Source organism: Geotrypetes seraphini, chromosome 7, assembly GCF_902459505.1.
Source record: "Geotrypetes seraphini chromosome 7, aGeoSer1.1, whole genome shotgun sequence".
In the NCBI taxonomy this organism is placed as follows: Eukaryota; Metazoa; Chordata; class Amphibia; order Gymnophiona; family Dermophiidae; genus Geotrypetes; species Geotrypetes seraphini.
The window spans coordinates 192730406-192747995 of NC_047090.1; the positions used below are offsets into that span (position 1 = coordinate 192730406).

The 17590-nt window shown below is 42.3% G+C and overlaps 1 protein-coding gene across 1 annotated transcript in view; it reads right to left on the reverse strand.

Annotated features, from left to right (window-relative positions):
- Nucleotides 1–3248: 3248 nt before the first annotated feature.
- BATF (basic leucine zipper ATF-like transcription factor) overlaps nt 3249–17590 on the reverse strand; it is a 36741-nt gene continuing 22399 nt past the window's right edge. The window contains exons 2-3 of the mRNA XM_033950831.1: nt 14930–15034; nt 3249–6038 (exon numbers count right to left, since the gene is read on the reverse strand). Coding sequence (XP_033806722.1) covers nt 5838–6038; nt 14930–15034 — 306 coding nt within the window. The 3' untranslated portion in view covers nt 3249–5837. The remainder of the gene's footprint in view (nt 6039–14929; nt 15035–17590) is intronic.

Here is a 17590-nt window from a genome sequence, read left to right on the forward strand (position 1 = left end):
TGATGAGCACAGTAGAGTAGAAGCAGGGTCTTGGAGGAGGAGTTTCCATTTGTTATCTCTTGCCCTGCGTGCTCTTTTAGTTAACGCAGCACATTGCAGACAGGAGTCTGAATCATGCTGTGATCCAAGGCACTTTAAGCGCAGTTGGTACGGGTCTGTAATGGACATTTTCACCGCATCAGTCGTGCAGGATTTAAATCCTGGTTTATCCATTGTTGAATCGTGGTTTGAAACGCGGGGTTAGCTAACTGTAACTAGTAATCACGGCTAAAAAGGTGAGATAAATTAAGTTACTAGCTAAATAAAAAAATGTGACAAGGGCACGTTTGGCTATCTGACCACTGTGGCGGTTAGAAAATAACTGAAGTTATAGTGAGGTTGGGATCTAGTGCATGAGCTCAGAACTTTAAAGTTCATTCTGAGCTCTTTGACAAGGGCCACTGGGCAACGTCAGCTGTGACGTCACCCACGTGTGTGGATGTTGTTATCCTGCTTGCTCACCCCAGCGAAGATTTTAAGAGGTACAGAGGTGGGAAGGAAGGGGGTGTGTGTGGAGCAGGGGGGGTGCCACCTACCCTCACTATGCCACTGACGGTTCCCTCAAGATTCTGCAGCCCAAATGCATGACCTTGCATTTCTTAGCATTAAATGTTAGCTGCCAAATTTCAGACCATTCTTCAAGCTTTGCCAGGTTTTTCTTCATGTTATTCTCAACATCCAGGGTGTTTACTCTATTGCAAATTTGAGTATCATCCGCAAAGAGGCAAATCTTACCTGATAGTCCTTCATCAATATCGCTTACAAATGTAAAAAAAAAAAAAGGCCCAAGAACCAAACCTTGAGGCAGAGGCACACCACTGTTATTAGCCCTTTCAGAGTGATCTCCATTGACCACTACCCTCTGTCACCTTCCACTTAACCAATTCTTGACCCAGCCTGTCACTTTGGGACCCATCCTGAGGTACACTCAGTTTATATATTAGACTTTTGTGTGGAACACTGTCAAAGGCTTTGCTAAAATCTAAATATACCACATCTAGCGCTCTTCCTCTACCCAGTTCTCTGGTTACCCAGTCAAAGAAATTGATCAGATTTGTCTGACAAGGAGGAAATATTTTTTCATTCAACAAATAGTTAAGCTCTATAACTTGTTGCCAGAGGATGTGCTAACAGTGGTTAATGTAGATGGGTTTAAAAAAGGTTTGGATAAGTTCCTGGAGGAAAAGTCCATAGGTAGCTATTAAGACAGACATGGGGGAAGCCACTGCTTGCTCTGGATTGGTAGCAATGAATGTTGCTACTGTTTGGGTTTCTACCAGGAACTCGTGACCTGAATTGGCCACTGATGGATGGATGTTCTTAAATGTTATCAAAATTTTGCATATCAGTTTCCTAATAAACCAAAGAAATGTCCAAAATAAGCTTAAAATGGAAAATGGTTTGAAAATTAATGGAAATGTTTTCATGGTATAATATCCTGCTAAACCCAGCTTCGTTTGTTTGTTTGTTTTCCAAGCAGGCAGGAGGTTCAAGTCAGAGGCATCTGGAGTGTGGTTTTGATGTGGCTGAAAATGTTGGAAGATAACACAAGTGCATTAATTATATGGGTCTCTTAATCTGGAATTTATTTCAAACATGCAATGCATTTGGTACTCAGAGACAATAAGACTCCAATCAAAGGTACATATATGAAACGTAAACCTTTACTAACTCAAAGATGCATAAAAGTAGCATAACATCAGCCGTGTTCAGTTTCACAAGATAAGAGCTCAGGAATAAAGTTTAATGAGTGACTAAACTTAATTAAATGATCTATTCTGTTCAGCCTGGGCAGATAACATCTGCAATCTCTGTGTGCAAGCGTGAATGTCGTTTCGTCCCATCTGTGTGCAACACTGGAACATTCTTGTCACTTTTTGAATTTCAAAGCTAATCCGACTTTGAGAAGGATTCACCTGAAAGTCTCTTCAAAGGCTTTTACACTCTAAATGTGAGCAATGCTGTCATCTATAACACTGAGACTAAAGGACTAACAAGTTACACAAAGTGAGGCCGAAGGTTAAGTTCCACTTGATAAAGATCAACACCTGAGCGTAAGCTTATCATTGATCAAAGTTCTCAACCAGTAGCATAGTACAAAGAGATAAGCTGCTTGGCTTACATCAGACACATAAAATAATTCATATTCCTTTAGCATTTCATATTTCAAAGCTGACCTAGCTGGCTGGAACATCGGTCGAGAGCGTTTGTGGTTGAAGGGGATGTCCTGGGCTCTTACAGGAACTGCTGCCTGAATGCAGGGGTTACTCCCGTACATCCCTAGTTCCCACATCGATTTTGGAAAACTCAACACACGCACGGCTTTTGATGCTTGGGATGGCTGAGTTGCTAAGGCATTTAACAGCACCCAACCCCCTGTCAGGTCGATATGCAAAGTGATTTAATTGATCAGTTAGTGCTGTTGAAAATGTCTGGTTAACGCCTGTGCCAGAACCAGCTATTTTGGAGGCATTCCAGGGACAGAGTCAGCACCACATAAAAGCCAGTCCTGTCTTTCTGTGATAACCCATAACTGGTTAAATGCTTCAGCTGGCTCTGCAAACCCAGAAATTCAATTCTGAAGCCCGAACATGGCCTGGCATGCATATCAGACCCTATGTATTTATTTAGATTCAGCTCACTGCTTTTTCAGTAGTTGCTCAGATAGCTTCCCTGACCCTGGAGGGCTCACAATCTAAGTTTGCCCAAGATCACAAGGAACATAAGTGGGATTTGAACCCTGGCTTTCTGGGTTCTCTGCTCACTACTTTAACTGCAGAGTTACTCATCTACTAATGATTTTTCTCCCCTATTGATTGTTGCTCACAAACAATCTGTATTTATTCATTTGGTCTGTATGAATTCTGGCATGAAAAATGCCCCTAGTTCATTCCAGGTACACAATGGCTTAGCCCCCCCCCCTTCCCTCCCCTGTACCTCTTGAAATGTTCACTGGTTATGCCGGCCTCAACTCCTTTCTGACGTCATATCCTGGTCCCATGACCAGGGCAGGATTAATTCGTCGAGGGCCCCTAGGCACACAAGTACACTGGGCCCCCTGCCCCACCCCACCATGCGCCCAGGCGGAAACAGGAAGCTGCGTCAGAGGGAAGCTTTAAGCAAGCAGCACCGCTTGCACAATTACAGTTCCTGTTGCCTTTCTTACCTGCGTTGCTTGCTTGTCTTACTTTCCGTCGATGGGGGGGGGGGGTGCCGCGTTGCCAATCGATGCTGGAGGGGCCCATCGCCATTTGGAAAAAACAATGTTGATGCCCTCCATCAGGCCCCCCTGACCATTTTGGGCCCTAGGCACGTGCCTACTCGGCCTATTGGTTAATCGTGCCCTGCCCATGACCAGGAAATGATGTCAGGAAGGAGCTGAGGCTGGTGCGAGCAGCAGGTAGAGAAAAGTGAACATGTATGTAGGGGCATAGAGGAGGCGATGCACCAAACTCCCCTCCCCGCTAAGATGACGCCTGGGGCAGTTCGCAACCCTACTCCCACTGCTGCTACATTTGATGTATGTTTTCTGACGTGTGTCCTCTTTCTGGAGCCTTATGGTAACCCTACCATTGCCCCAGCACAGCCCCCGGTTCCACCTTGTGCTTAGCCCTAGCTTTCCCCACACCGCATTCCTCTGGCCTAATACGGAGAGCAGGAAGAGAGATGAGATATAGCGATTGCAGATGCTCACACTCTACCTGGGAACCTCTGCATCAGAAAAGCAATGCAGCTAGCCTGACAACTGTGCTGATTAGTTTAATGTTCCCAGGATGTTGCTGTGTCGAATAAAATGGAGAGATAGAGTAGTCCTCCCGACTGTCCCGAAAGCCCCTCATTCTTACCTGAGTTGAATCTACTCGCTTTCCCAAGTATAACTGGAAACAACCAATTCCCAAGTAAAGACATTCTTACGTGCTGATATTTACTGTCACTTTTTACTGCCCGGCTTCTACAGTGGGTCGGCTCTGTTTATTTCAGCAGATTCCCAATTAGCTCATTATCTCCATCCCTGAATCTGTATCTTTGACATTAAGGAAGGTCTAGAGCCCTGTAGTGGTTTTACCAAGTACCAGAACTGAGGGGATATTGTCTGACGTGAGGAACTGCATCTCTGGAAGAGTTTATTGTCATTAGACCCAGATGCACAGAACTCCATCAATCCGGGCTATGCTCACACAAAGAGCATGCAAATCAAATGCATGCTATTTGTGTGGTGTAAAAGTAGGGAGGAACTGTGCCTGCGGCCTGCTCAGAAAAGCAATCACTAGGCAGCTCCTCCTCCTGCCTGTAGCCACCGTTCTCCCCCTCGTGATACAAACTCACTGGTTGTTAGTGCATTTTCGGATTCATTGTAAGGTGATCTTGATAGTGTTTCAAATCTTGTGTTCTGGGATTCCGCCAGCAGCAGTATCAACAAGGCTCCTGACCCATGCATGATCCAGAGTCGGAGAGACAATGTCAGGAAAGAGAAGATTGTCCTTCCTATTTGATCTTGCCACTGCAGACTTGTACAGGGTGGAGGACTACGTGCTTGGGACTGGGGAGGTTTAGTCTCTTATATGGGGCATCTGTGAATTGGTGTAATATTTTCAGTACTATCCCAGTAACTGGCCGGCTCATTCAGTTAAGTGATTCCATTTAAATTTTATTCCTTTGCTAATGACATTCATTTTCCAAAGTCTAGCAACTGGTATCTTTCCTGACAGCTGAAAATTAGCGATTCTAACCCCTATTCTAACAAAAACCTTCTGTAGTAGACCCCATTTCGTTAAACTACTGCCCAATCTCAAACTTGTCATTCTTCTCAAAAATTTTAGAAAAGTTAATTCTGGCACAGTTCACTAAATGTAAATCATTTTGATCTCAGGTATGAAAAGTGAGTACAGTATTGGATTCCAAATCCACTCTCTGGTGCTGACGTCGTAGCTTAAGGCAGAAGTAAGCCATGTCCACTTCACTGTGGATGTCAGTAATCTGCCCACATGCTGGAGCAATGCTCAGTCCGAGCACTAAAACTACATGACTCCAACCTCAAGTGCTTGATCTGCCTATTCAGACCCCCAGGCCAGGTGATCTACAAGAGAACCTGCTAGAGACCTACTTTTTGGATAAAACAACTGCTTTACACCCTAAGCAAGCAGGATTCAGGAGACACGTGGAGGGGCATTTGACATCTAAGTTGACAACTAAGTTCCAATTTGGACGCTTTGTGAAGTGTGTCCAAAAACTGAGTAGAGAAAATGGTCATTTTTAAAACTGCAAAACATCTTTTTTTTTATAAATGACCTTAGCGTATCTATCTTTTTTTTTACCATTTTCAAAAATTGAAGCCATTGGCACGTAGGAGGGGCCAACATTTGTAGTAGACTGGCCATATAGACATACCATTAGGAAGTGATTCAGAAAGTGGTATTTCTCAAGTTCAAGCTATGGAAGCTAGTGTCCACCATCACAGCATGGCTGAGGATGCAGCTATCTCCTCATTTCTGGGCAGGACACATGCCTCTGCCAGTGGGAAGTGCTTGGGATGTACAAACCTCCATCCTTGGGCAGGTCAGTGTCTCTCTAGCACTAGGGCATGCTTCCTGCCTTGTTTCAAGGCGCAGTAGAATACGGACCTGATGTCTCTGTGACCAGGCTATGATAATCCTTAGTCAAAGATAGGAAAACAGGTCTGTATCAGCAGGGTGGGGCTCCAGCTGTGCAGGATAACAGGTCTGTCACAATTGGGGAGAGGATATCTCGCCATCTTTCTACTTCTTTAAGGTGACCTATTTCCCAAGAAGGGTTGAATGTCAGTGCTGGAAACGGGAGGAACAGATGTGAGGTGGAATGGGGAATGTGGTGTAGACCCCTTCCGCTGGCTGGGGCAGTACTGATCCCGAGCAGAGAGGTTCATGGCTGCTGAGCAAAGATGAAAAATATTTGAGCTGCTCTGTCAGCTGCTTGATCTCCTTACGCAAAGAGGCATTCTCTCGCTCCAGATTCTCACTCTCCTGCAAGAAGAAAAGCATAAAAACTATTAGGAGAAACTATATAATGCAACCAGCACATAGGCCCAGACAAGAGAAAGCCCCAAAGAGGTTAGTCAAGAGAGGTTGAGAACAAGAAAAAGTCCTGCAGACATTGTGTCGACAGAAATGATTCAATCCCTCCCCAACAATGGGTATAATTCACAATTCTTCCCATATAAAAGAGAATATTCAGAGTGGCGCAGTGGTTAAAGCTACAGCCTCAGCCCCACGCTGCTCCTTGTGACCCTGGGCAAGTTGCTTAATACCCCTTTGCCCCAGGTACACCACACTTCCCTCTCCATATTCGCAGTGATAGGGGAAAACCAACTCAGCAAATACAGAAAAACTGCAAATAACTTTTCACATGTTATTTGCGGTTTTCTGTCAAAAACCCTAGAGAATATGCTAAAACCGCAAATAATCTGACCTGTTCCTGTGAAGAAAGTGCAGAGATTTCCTCTGTACAACGCTGCTCCCAGTGATTTTCTCTGATGTAACTTTGGGGGCAGAGCCTGCAAACAAAAAACCGCAAATAACCGAAACCACAATTGGTGAAACCGCAAATATGGAGGGGGAAGTGTAGAAAGGTTGTGAATAAATTCATGTAAACCGAGCTCCCCTGGGAGAACAATATAGAAAATTAGATAAATAAATTCAGTAGCAGGAACACAAATTCATTCCAATACATGATATAAAGCCCTGTAAAAAACCAAAAAACCCACACTCAGGCCCTATGCATCAAACTACCATACATACTATAACAGCAACACCCCTATCTCTCAAAAGAAGCTGAGCCCTAAAACTCCAGTGTCCCTTCTCATGGGAGAATCACAATAAGATGGACTGCTACAAATCTGACCCTGAGCACAGATAGATTCTCACCAAATATAGAAAAGGTGACTATAGAATAGAAGGAGACCAAAACCGAACTAGAACCCTAAGAAGCCAGTATGCAACACAGTACTGGAAAAATACAAACAGAAGCGCAGCATGAGAGATGCTCATTGCCAAAGATGACTCCAAAATTCTGATGCCATCCGGTTAACGATCGGGATAAGTTCGGGCAGCAAAATAGCTATTTTTGTGTAATGTCTTATCCAGATAGTTATCAGCTGTATTTGGACAACTTCCAGCTGTTGCCTTATACTAAGGTAAATTCGTTGAGCTTTTGACGTAACTTAAGTGGACTAAATTACTATATGTGATTTATTGAATGTATTTTGTAATTGTATTGTCCATGAAGGTTTCAAGGTTTATTAAAATTTGATATCCTTCTGCTAGATTATATATTAATAATACTTTTTCAGAAAAATTTAATTTACAAAGGGCAGTTAGGCAAGGTTGTCCCTTGTCTCCTTTATTATTTGATATTGTTTTAGAACCCTTAATACTAGCTATTCAACAAATGAAGGAGATACAGGGAATACCACATTCAGATAGAGAATACAAAATATCTGCATATGCAGATGATTTACTATTATATTTGAGGAATCCAGAATCTACCATTCCACATTTACTCGAGTTGATTGAGAAATTTGGAAAGTTCTCAGGATATAAAATAAATTGGAATAAATCAGAAGTTCTTCCATTAAATGTACATTGTACAAAAGGATTATTTGATAAATTATCTTTTGTTTGGAAGGAGGATGCTATAAAATATCTGGGAATTTGGATTACAAAAACAGTGGATGAAAAATAATGAAAAATGCATATTACATAAGGTGACAGAAATGTGTGAGCAATGGAATCCTTTGCATTTATCTTGGTGGGGAAGAGTACAAACTGTTAAAATGATGATTTTGCCTGTAGTGTGCTACCAAATGGGGATGATGCCAATTTTCTTTCAAGAATCTTTTTATAAAAAATTAAATAGGATTTTGACAAAATTTATTTGGCTTGGTAAAAATCCCAGAATTGCTTTAGTGTCATTGCAAAAGCCAATTGAGGAGGGCGGGGTAAATTTTCCAAATTTTTATAGGTACCATCAAGCCTATATTCTACGTCAAGGTATGTATTGGATCCTCCCAGAGCCCACTGATAATATTCCAGACTGGTTCTGGTTAGAATGGAGATTGATGTTTCCCTTACGTCTTAGTCATGTAATTAGTATCAAAATGCCAAGGTTATATAAAGAGCATAAAATATTTATGGATACCTGGAAAACTCTAAGATATTTAAGTAATCTAACTCCTATTCCAATAAATAAATCAACAACTCAAACGATTTGGTTAAACCCCAAGATCAAGATTGGCGGTTTTAAAATCATCTGGAAACATTGGATAACAGCAGGTATTCGTATTTTAGATGATGTAATACAAAATGATAAGTTGCTGGAGTTTTCACAATTGCAACGTAAATTTGATCTTAATAAATCACAATATTTTAGATGGTTGCAATTGAAGCAATCCATTCAGGTAGGGTTCCCTGAATGGAAAAATCTTATTAATTATCATAGTTTGGAATTCTTATGTTTCCAGATAAATTCAATAGGTCATGAAGCCGCACAGTGGTATAAATTAATATCTGGATATGTAAATTTAAAAAAAAAAATGGTCTTAGAGACATTTGGAGCATTGAGATAAAGCATCAAATTAATGCATCTCAATGGCCACGACTTTGGTCTTGGAGGTTAAAATGTACGATGTCAGCATCTATGAGACAAACTTGGTTTTTTCTTCTACATAGAGCTTTATGGACCCCTGTTCGTTTACAAAAGATAGATAGCTCTAAGTCTAATAGATGCTGGCACTGTCACGTTGAAGTCGGGACATTAGACCACCTTTTATTCTTTTGTCCATTTATTTTATCATTCTGGAAATCAATTTGGCCTCAAATTAATAGGATGTTAGAAAATCCGGTAGCCTTGTCATATGATACTATATTATTTGGAACAACCATGAGAGCAAGAAGCCAAATTTCATCAAGTAATAATAAACTCCTTTTTATTTTAACTGGAATAGCAATACAACAAATAACATGTAACTGGAAAAAACATGATATGTTAAATTACATTTTTTGGTGGAATTCTGTATGCCATATATACAAAATGGAACTAGCTATTGCAACACAAAAAGGCAATGTGAGTAAATTTCAAAAAATCTGGGGACCGTTAACAGAATACTGTAATGAATGATTAACTTTTCCCAAGATAAGATAATTGAATAGAAGGGGTTGGGGTGGGATTTTATTCCTGATTACTACATACTATATCAATATTTGAATGAATTTACAATAAAGATGATTGTATGTATTATTGATTGGAAGGGAGGGAGGGATGGGGGATTATTATATTCAATAAGAATTATATAAATTTAGATTTTTGACATAATATTATAAATTTATATAATATTGAGTTTTTAAAGAAATGTTAAATTTAAAATTAATATGTGAATTAATCAAGTGTGTATATTCAAATTTCTAATGAATCTATTTAAAACACTTGTTGTAACATAAGAAAATGAATAAAGATTCAAAAACTAAAAATTTGATATCCCATCATATCCAATTTCAAAGCGGTTTTACAATTTAAAAAGAGACAAAAACAGACTCAACAAACATAAAGATAAAAGACATAAACAGATGAAAAACACGACTAATTTGAATGAGAGGGAAAAGGGGCATATTTGGATAGTAAAGAACAATTAAGGGGAAAAATGAAAAGGATGGGTAACCAGGAGGAGCTATTGTGAATGTTTTCATTGTTAACCACTTGGTTATAGGTGGTCTAGAAATTTTAGAAATAAGATATCCAGGTATAAATTTACAAGATGCTAAGGTCAGCATTTGATGTCAATGCTGGCTGAAGTGTGCAAATACTGGGAGAAAAAGGAGAGACATAATCAACCTCAAGCCTTTAGTTGATGGACACAAAATTCTATATGCCACTGACATGTAGCTCCTCATTCCCATTGAACCAGATCTACCCACAGCTGTCTAACAGTAACTCAAGAATGGACAAAACACTCCTTAACCCCAAGTAAAACAGATTTTATGGGTTTCTAACGCAACTGGACAGGTTCCATTTGGGAAGTACATTATGATCTCCTAAAATCACAACTTGGGAATCTTGCTATACGTAGGAGTTTCATCAGCCGTAAGCCCGAAGTCATTATGCCATTGTATAGATCCATGGTGAGACCCCATCTGGAATACTGTGTATAATTCTGGAGGCCGCATTACCGCAAAGATGTGCTGAGACTTGAGTCAGTCCAGCGAATGGCCATCTGGATGGTCTCTGGACTCAAGAATCTCCTGTATGAGGAACGGCTGAAAAAATTTCAGCTATACTCACTCGAGGAACGCAGAGAGAGGGGAGACATGATCGAGATGTTCAAATATCTCACAGGCCGTATCGAGGTGGAAGAGGATATCTTCTTTTTCAAAGGCCCCACGGCAACAAGATGGCATCCATGGAAAATCAGGGGCGGGAAACTACACGGTGACACCAGGAAATACTTCTTCACCGAAAGGGTGATTGATCGCTGGAATAATCTTCCACTACAGGTAATTGAGGCCAGCAGCATGCCTGATTTTAAGACAAAATGGGATCATCAAGTGGAATCTCTTCACAGAGAAAAGTAGGGGAGGGTTGTTGGGGTGGGCAGACTTGATGGGCTGTGGCCCTTATCTACCATCTGTTTCTATGTTTCTATGTTACTGCTAGACTCATCACCTACTTTGATTCCTCCAATTCAACCATGTAATAATTTGTAGTCTTCAAGTATTCCTCATTGATCAAATTACGCTTCTATCTGGTCATTTGACTATTGTTTTACTGTTAACTAAATTGTAATTTTTATGACAAGCTTTGAATGAATCTCTTCCTAAAGATGGATAATATTATAAATTCCTTATCAGACCGACCAGCATCAGAAGTTTGGAGTCATTGCACACTGGTGTACTTTTGAATTTAATATTGCTTTAATATCGGTTTTATTTTTTGCCTCTTTGTGTGAGGAAGGCAGTATTTAAACAGATTTGTTCAGTATGAAAGGCCTTAGCTGGGTGAAAAGTGCTCTCCCTTCAGTGGATGATAGTACAGTCATTTTGGCCGGGGGTGAAAGGAAAGTACAGGAAGGAATTTAATTTTGAACTTACTGTAAAGTGGATACAAATTGCATTTGTAGTTTTTAGCCTCGGTCTTTGCAACAATATATTTTCAGTCTGGAAACTACTTCCGGGAAATGGACTCTCCGCTTTCAGTGCCCAGCTCCAGCAATGATCCCACCCCCACCAGTACAGACACAGAGCACAATCACCAAACACTTTATCTGGACTTAAGTGAGATGCAGTAAACCTTCATATAAGAGAACAGACTAAACCGTAGCATCGCATGTAATACACAGTAGGGAATGACACAGGGACAACTTTTTCTCCATCCCGGCAAGTTCTTTTCCTGTCCCTGCCCCTGCCCCATTCCTGCAAGCTGCGTCCTCATCTGCACAAGCCTCAAACACTTTAAAATCATACGTGTTTGAGGCTTGTGCGGTTAAGGCAGAGCTTAGCGAAATGGGATAGGGACAGAGACATAACTCACAGGGATGGGATGGGGAAATTGAGTTCCTGTGTCATTCTCTACACTGCACCACTCTAGAAATCTAAATGTAATAAAAGTGAGCCAAGTAAAGGATAATGAAGTCATTGTGACATCACTGATGAGGTTGGCTCCTATTGGTGGAAGGAGGCATTATGACATCACAATACCATATCTGGTTATCAGAGGCTGACCCTTTTCACACTATCTATTTATTCAGTTTTCTCTACCGTTCTCCCAGGGGAGCTCCGAACGGTTTACATGAATGTATTCAGTTACTCAAGCATTCTTCCTTGTCTGTCCCAGCAGGCTGACAATCTATCTAATGTACCTGGGGCAAAGGGGGGATTAAATGACTTGCCCAGGGTCACAAGGAGCAGCATGGGTTTGATCCCACAACCGCAGGGGGCTGAGGCTGTAGCTTTAACCACTGCACCGCACTCTTCCCATTTCCATACCATTCTCAGTGGCTACTACAAGGATCAAGGATTGATTGGTAACATTTTCAATTTCTTTATTAATAATTTAAATACATTTAAAAACATCTGTCTTGTATAATCAAACATAGAACAATACATTGATTTATTGTATGTCTTATTTCTTAATTTACACTAAAAATAACATATCATCTATATGTCTTCTATAATCCAACCCTCCCTTCCTCCCCACCTCCCCCTCCCACCCAGGAGATTCATAAGGTATAGAAATATAAAAAACTATCATTCAAAGATCAATGGGAATACTTCCTTGGGAGCTAATCCAAATTTCATATGCACCCCAAATGGTATTATAACTATGTAGCTGATTTCTCTGAAGAGCAGTCAACTTTGACATTTGTATAAATTGGACTTTGGTCACCGGAAGATCTAGTTGTTTCCAAGCAGATTCCAGAACAAGTTGACCTGCTAACCCGAGAACCCTTTTGAGCATCAGGAGGAGAGCTTCCTTGCCAGTAAAATAGCTTTAACAAGTTTTACCAGCACAGAAAGCTTTTGAGTGTCAGGGTCTATGTACCCTCCCAATGTGCACGTGCAAGGGAGGGAATCAACACCCTCCTATCTAATCAGAAAGCAGAAATGGCAGGGTGGACATGGAATCAAAGACTGGCTTGCTAGAACCCTATGAACTAAAGAAACTAATTTGAATTGTGGTCTTCAGGCAATAGGTAGGCAGAGGTTTGAGACTGGAATGAACCCCAGAGTCTTGCACAAGAGGAAGAGCGAGATACAGCAGTTGGGGCGAGGGGGATTGCTCTAACTAGGCTATGATGCAAGGGACGTCACTGGGAGAATTTCCACAGTGGCTGCTTTACTGTAAGTAGCAGCTGAACTGTGGGGTGTTCAGTTTTGTCTGCTATGAAAACTAACCAGGGTATATTCCCCACCCCCAGGCCTTCTCGCACTTCATAACCCACTTCCCCTGTCAGCCCAGGATGAGATGTGCTGTGTGTGGTTAACCACAAGCACCTGTGTTAGGAAACTGTCAGCTAGAGAGAGGATCACTGCTTCCACTGGGATGGGGGGGGATAACTACGTCTACTGTGAGGGATGAGAAAGCATATACGGAAGGGGGAGGATAGGAACATAAGAATAGCATGGAATCTTGATACTCTTTGGGATTCTGGAATTTTGCTACTCCATGGGTTTTGCCAGGTACTGGGGACCTGGATTGGCCACTTGATGGACCATTGGTCTGACCCAGAATGACTATTCTTATGTTCTTAAATGAAATTGAACATGGACAAATGCAAAGTGATGTACATTGAAAATAATAATCCAAATCATAATTACTTTATGCTAGGATCCACCTTAGGAGTCAGCACCCAAGAAAAAGATCTTTTATCCAAAGTGCAACAGCTGCCAAAAAAAGCAAAAAGGATGGTAAAGAAGGTCAAGAATATTATAATGTGTCTGTATTGCTCCCTGGTGCGACCTCACCTTCAGTATTGCGTTCAATTTTGGTCACTGTATTTCAAAAAAGATGTGAAAACTCGTTAGGCTGACACTAGGGCTTCTACTGTGGCTGTTGTGGGAGTGAAGCTGTGGATGGTCTACCTAGAACCCAAAAAAGCTACTGCAGAGACAATGTATATGATGCTTTTCTTTCCACCATTACAATGTTATGTTGGAGAGAAAGACTTGGCATCATATGCATTGCCTCTGCAGGACCTTTTTTGGGTTCTTTGTTGCTCTACATTGACTGCAGTTTTGTTGAATGGTCTTCCTAACTACTTGTGGTTGTGTGCTGACAGACTGAATTTTAAAAAGCTTTTGAAGACTCAGCTTTTTGTAACCTATGTAATCTGGAGATGGAATTATGTTTAATTGCTTATGGCACTGGAGAGACATTATTATGTATGATCATTTGTAAACCGCCTAGGTTTAGGAGGTGTATAAATTTTTTTAAATAATATAAAAGGAAAGGTTCAAAGAAGAGCAACCAAGATGGTAAAGGGGATGGAACTCCTCTCCTATGAGGAAAGACTAAAATGGTTAGGGCTCTTCAGCTTGGTAAAGAGATAGGATTGAAGTCTACAAAATCCTGAGTGGAATAGAATGGGTGCAAGTGGATCGATTCTTCACTCTGTCAAAAATTACAAAGACTAGGGGACACTCGATGAAGTTACAGGGAAATGCTTTGCATTGCTTAAAAACATCAAACGCATACATTTTTTGTTCTGGCAAACCTTATGTAGCCCTGGTCTCCTACCCCCACCACATGGTACGGAGCTAAAGGTAGTGGCTCGAGGCATCTGGGACATTACCCTGATGATTTCATGTTTATGCGTGACATCATCACATCCACGTATGCGCAAAGGCCCTCCAGACGAACCCTGAAACGTTCCTCTTGTCGCATGTCCTGTAGGCAGTCAGTCAGTGCCTCTACTCCTCCCCAGTTTGCCGTGGTACACAATTTGCGATACACTGTTCTACCCAGCTGGAACCAATTTCATTTCCAGTGGTAATGGGCACAGTCTATGGGAAGTCTCCTAGATTAGATTCTTTGCCTTCCACCAAGTTATAATAATAATAACAGTTTATATACCACAGGACCGTGAAGTTCTATGTGGTTTACAATGATTTAAAAAATAAAAAAAAAAATGCTACAAATTGAGAATTAACACAGTTAGAGATTAGTGACTAACAGTTTTAGGGATCAGTTGTTGTGGGAGAGATTGTGCAGAACAGCTACCTAAGTACTTAAAGAACAGATATGTTATTTCGGTGTTTCCTAAATTCCCCATAGTTATTTGCATGCATAAGTAATTTTTCCAGATTTTGCCCCATAATGCTACTTGATAAGAGAAAAGATGTTGATGATGTCAGTTATCAGCACTTACCAGGTGTAGAGTGTCAGCTTTCTGGGTTTGGCGCTGCCGGCTCTTCTGAGCTGCAATACGATTCTTCTCCCTCCTCTGAACTTTCTTCATATCATCTGAGGATTCCTTGTGGGAATAAGCAAAGAATTAGGGAGTCATCATCACCACACTTTGTATCCCAGCCCATGGGCCCTCTTCCTTTAACGTCGAACAAATCTATACATGCAACCCAGAGGCTAACATTTTACCATTGTAAAGCCTCCAGCTTCAAATATCCCCATCCCATCTGAATGCCAATGAATTGCCCCTCCCCCTTTCTAAGCTAACATAAAGGGGGGCGGGACTTTTAAAAGGGGGGTGGGAAAACTTTTTAAAGGAAGAAGCGCCGAGGCCGCACCGAAACCAGCGGCGGGGCTCCAGAGCACAGCTCCGCCCTTCTCCTGATCCAGCAGGGGAAAACTTTTGCGATAAAAGGAGGAAGTGCCAATGGCGTGCGGCCGTTCGGCATGCCGGCGAAGGCACATGGCAAAGGCGCATGCGCCTTAGTGAGCGCCTTTGTGAAGCGACTGCCGGGAAGCCGACCGGACCTGATGCAGACCTGACATCCACCACAGTAGTTTGCACCTCTCTGCAGAACTGTCTCCTAACTTGGAAGATTTGCCTCCTAATCTTAGATGATCTCCCCATGGACCCATTGACTAAAACTGATAAGTATTTGCATGTTTCTCTATTCTGCATGTCTATCCAGTTGACTGAAAATCTGATAAGTACTTGCATGATTAGCTAATTTTGCATGCTTAGCCAACTATTCTCTCGCATCAAAATGAATTCTGTAAATCAGCATTTAATATTGTTTCTCATGTTCTTCTGGTCCTGCTAGAAAAACTGGTCAGCCGATGCCCTATACTCCATTCCTATCCCGATTCTCACAAGACCCTGTTACACCAACTCGGAACCCCAGAAACCTACCCACCGATTCATCCACGACTGTTCCGAATGGGGACCTTTTCAAATCCCGGTCTTACCCCCCACACACAAACCATTCAGGCCTCTCCATAAACACCAGCGGAGACTGGGGGAAATCTCCTTCTCAGTAACAACTGACTCCCCCTACCTTCAAAAGGTCCAAGGTTTTTACCTAAATATTAGATCCATTAGGAACAAGGCACAGCTGGTCAAAGACTGGCTTGAGGAGACCACCCCTGACTTTGTCCTCTTAACCGAAACATGGCTAACCTCTGATAATGCCATCATCATACACGAGTGCCTCCCACCTGGGTTCAAAATCATTTCATTGCCCAGAAACAAGGGAAGAGGAGGAGGACTAGCCATCATTGTAAAAGACTCATTTGAATCCACCATCCTAGCCTCAAAATCCTCAGTAGACATCGAAATCCTCTCTTGTAAACTCTGGTCAGACCAACTAGAAGAGAACCTAATTATCACACTATTCTACATTCCCCCCAAGAAATGGTCCATTGCCAAGGATACCTTCTTTGAATTCCTCCATACAAACTCTACCACTGGTCCCTACAACTTACTAACTGGTGACCTGAACATCCACCTAGAGCAGGTAGAGCAGGGCGACGCCAAAGAATTATTATCCTTTATCGATTCGCTAGACTTCCTTGTGCCTCTCCCAGAAAGAACCCATCAAAAAGGACATCAATTAGAGGAAGTGACGTCATCGTGGCTCATGGCAGCCTAGAGCGATAGCTCCGCGGACCCCGGTGCTGTTTTTCGCTGCCTTCGCGCGATTTTGCGTGCCTGCACCTCTTCTTTCCTTCAGCACACTTGTAAAGCTGTCTGCTGCACTCTGATGGCAACTCGAAAGAAACAAACGGACATCAAGACATTTTCCTCGCCGCTCCCGCATGGGCCGACTAAAGCTAGCTCCAAAATGGCGCCCGACCCGACTGCAGCTGTGGAGGTCTCGCTGTCGGAGGCAGAGTTGCCGACATTTCATCAGGAGATGCGCGGCTGGTTTCAAGACCTAAAAACGGAAATTGCAGCGGTTCGGGCTGATATACACACAGTTGTGGCTGAACTGAAACGTGAGGTGGGTGAGATCGGAAGTAGAGTGGGAGAAACTGAGGTTACTGTGGAGGCTCACAGCTCTGAATTGGCCCAGCTGAAGGGCAAGATTGCAACGCTGGAGGAGAGAGCTGAAGTGAGCACCCTAAAAATGGAGGACTTGGAGAATCGCTCCAGGAGATGCAACCTTCGCTTTCGGGGTGTGCCGGACACTGTCTCCGATTCTCGCTGTATGGAGGTGATTGATCATATCTGTATTCAGGCACTAGAGACTGCTGGCTTACCTGTGGAAGTGGGAAAGCCATTGCTTGATAGGGCTCATCGCATCCCTGGCCCTCGAGATGTGAACCGCCCTCGTGATGTTGTGGCCTGTTTCCATCGCTATATGGATAAGGAGCATGTGCTTAGGGCGGTGAGGCGCTCGGGAGGAACCGTTAAATGGGAAGAAGCGGACATTGATATCTATCCTGATATAGCTCCAGCAACCCTGGCCCGCCGTCGCACGTATAGAGATTGCACCCGTATACTGCAGGAGCACAGTGTTCGATATAGATGGATTTATCCCATTGGACTGGCTTTTACACATGCGGGCAAGACCTACACTGCAATAACTGTGGTGGATGTTCAGGCTCGACTGGTGGAAGCAGG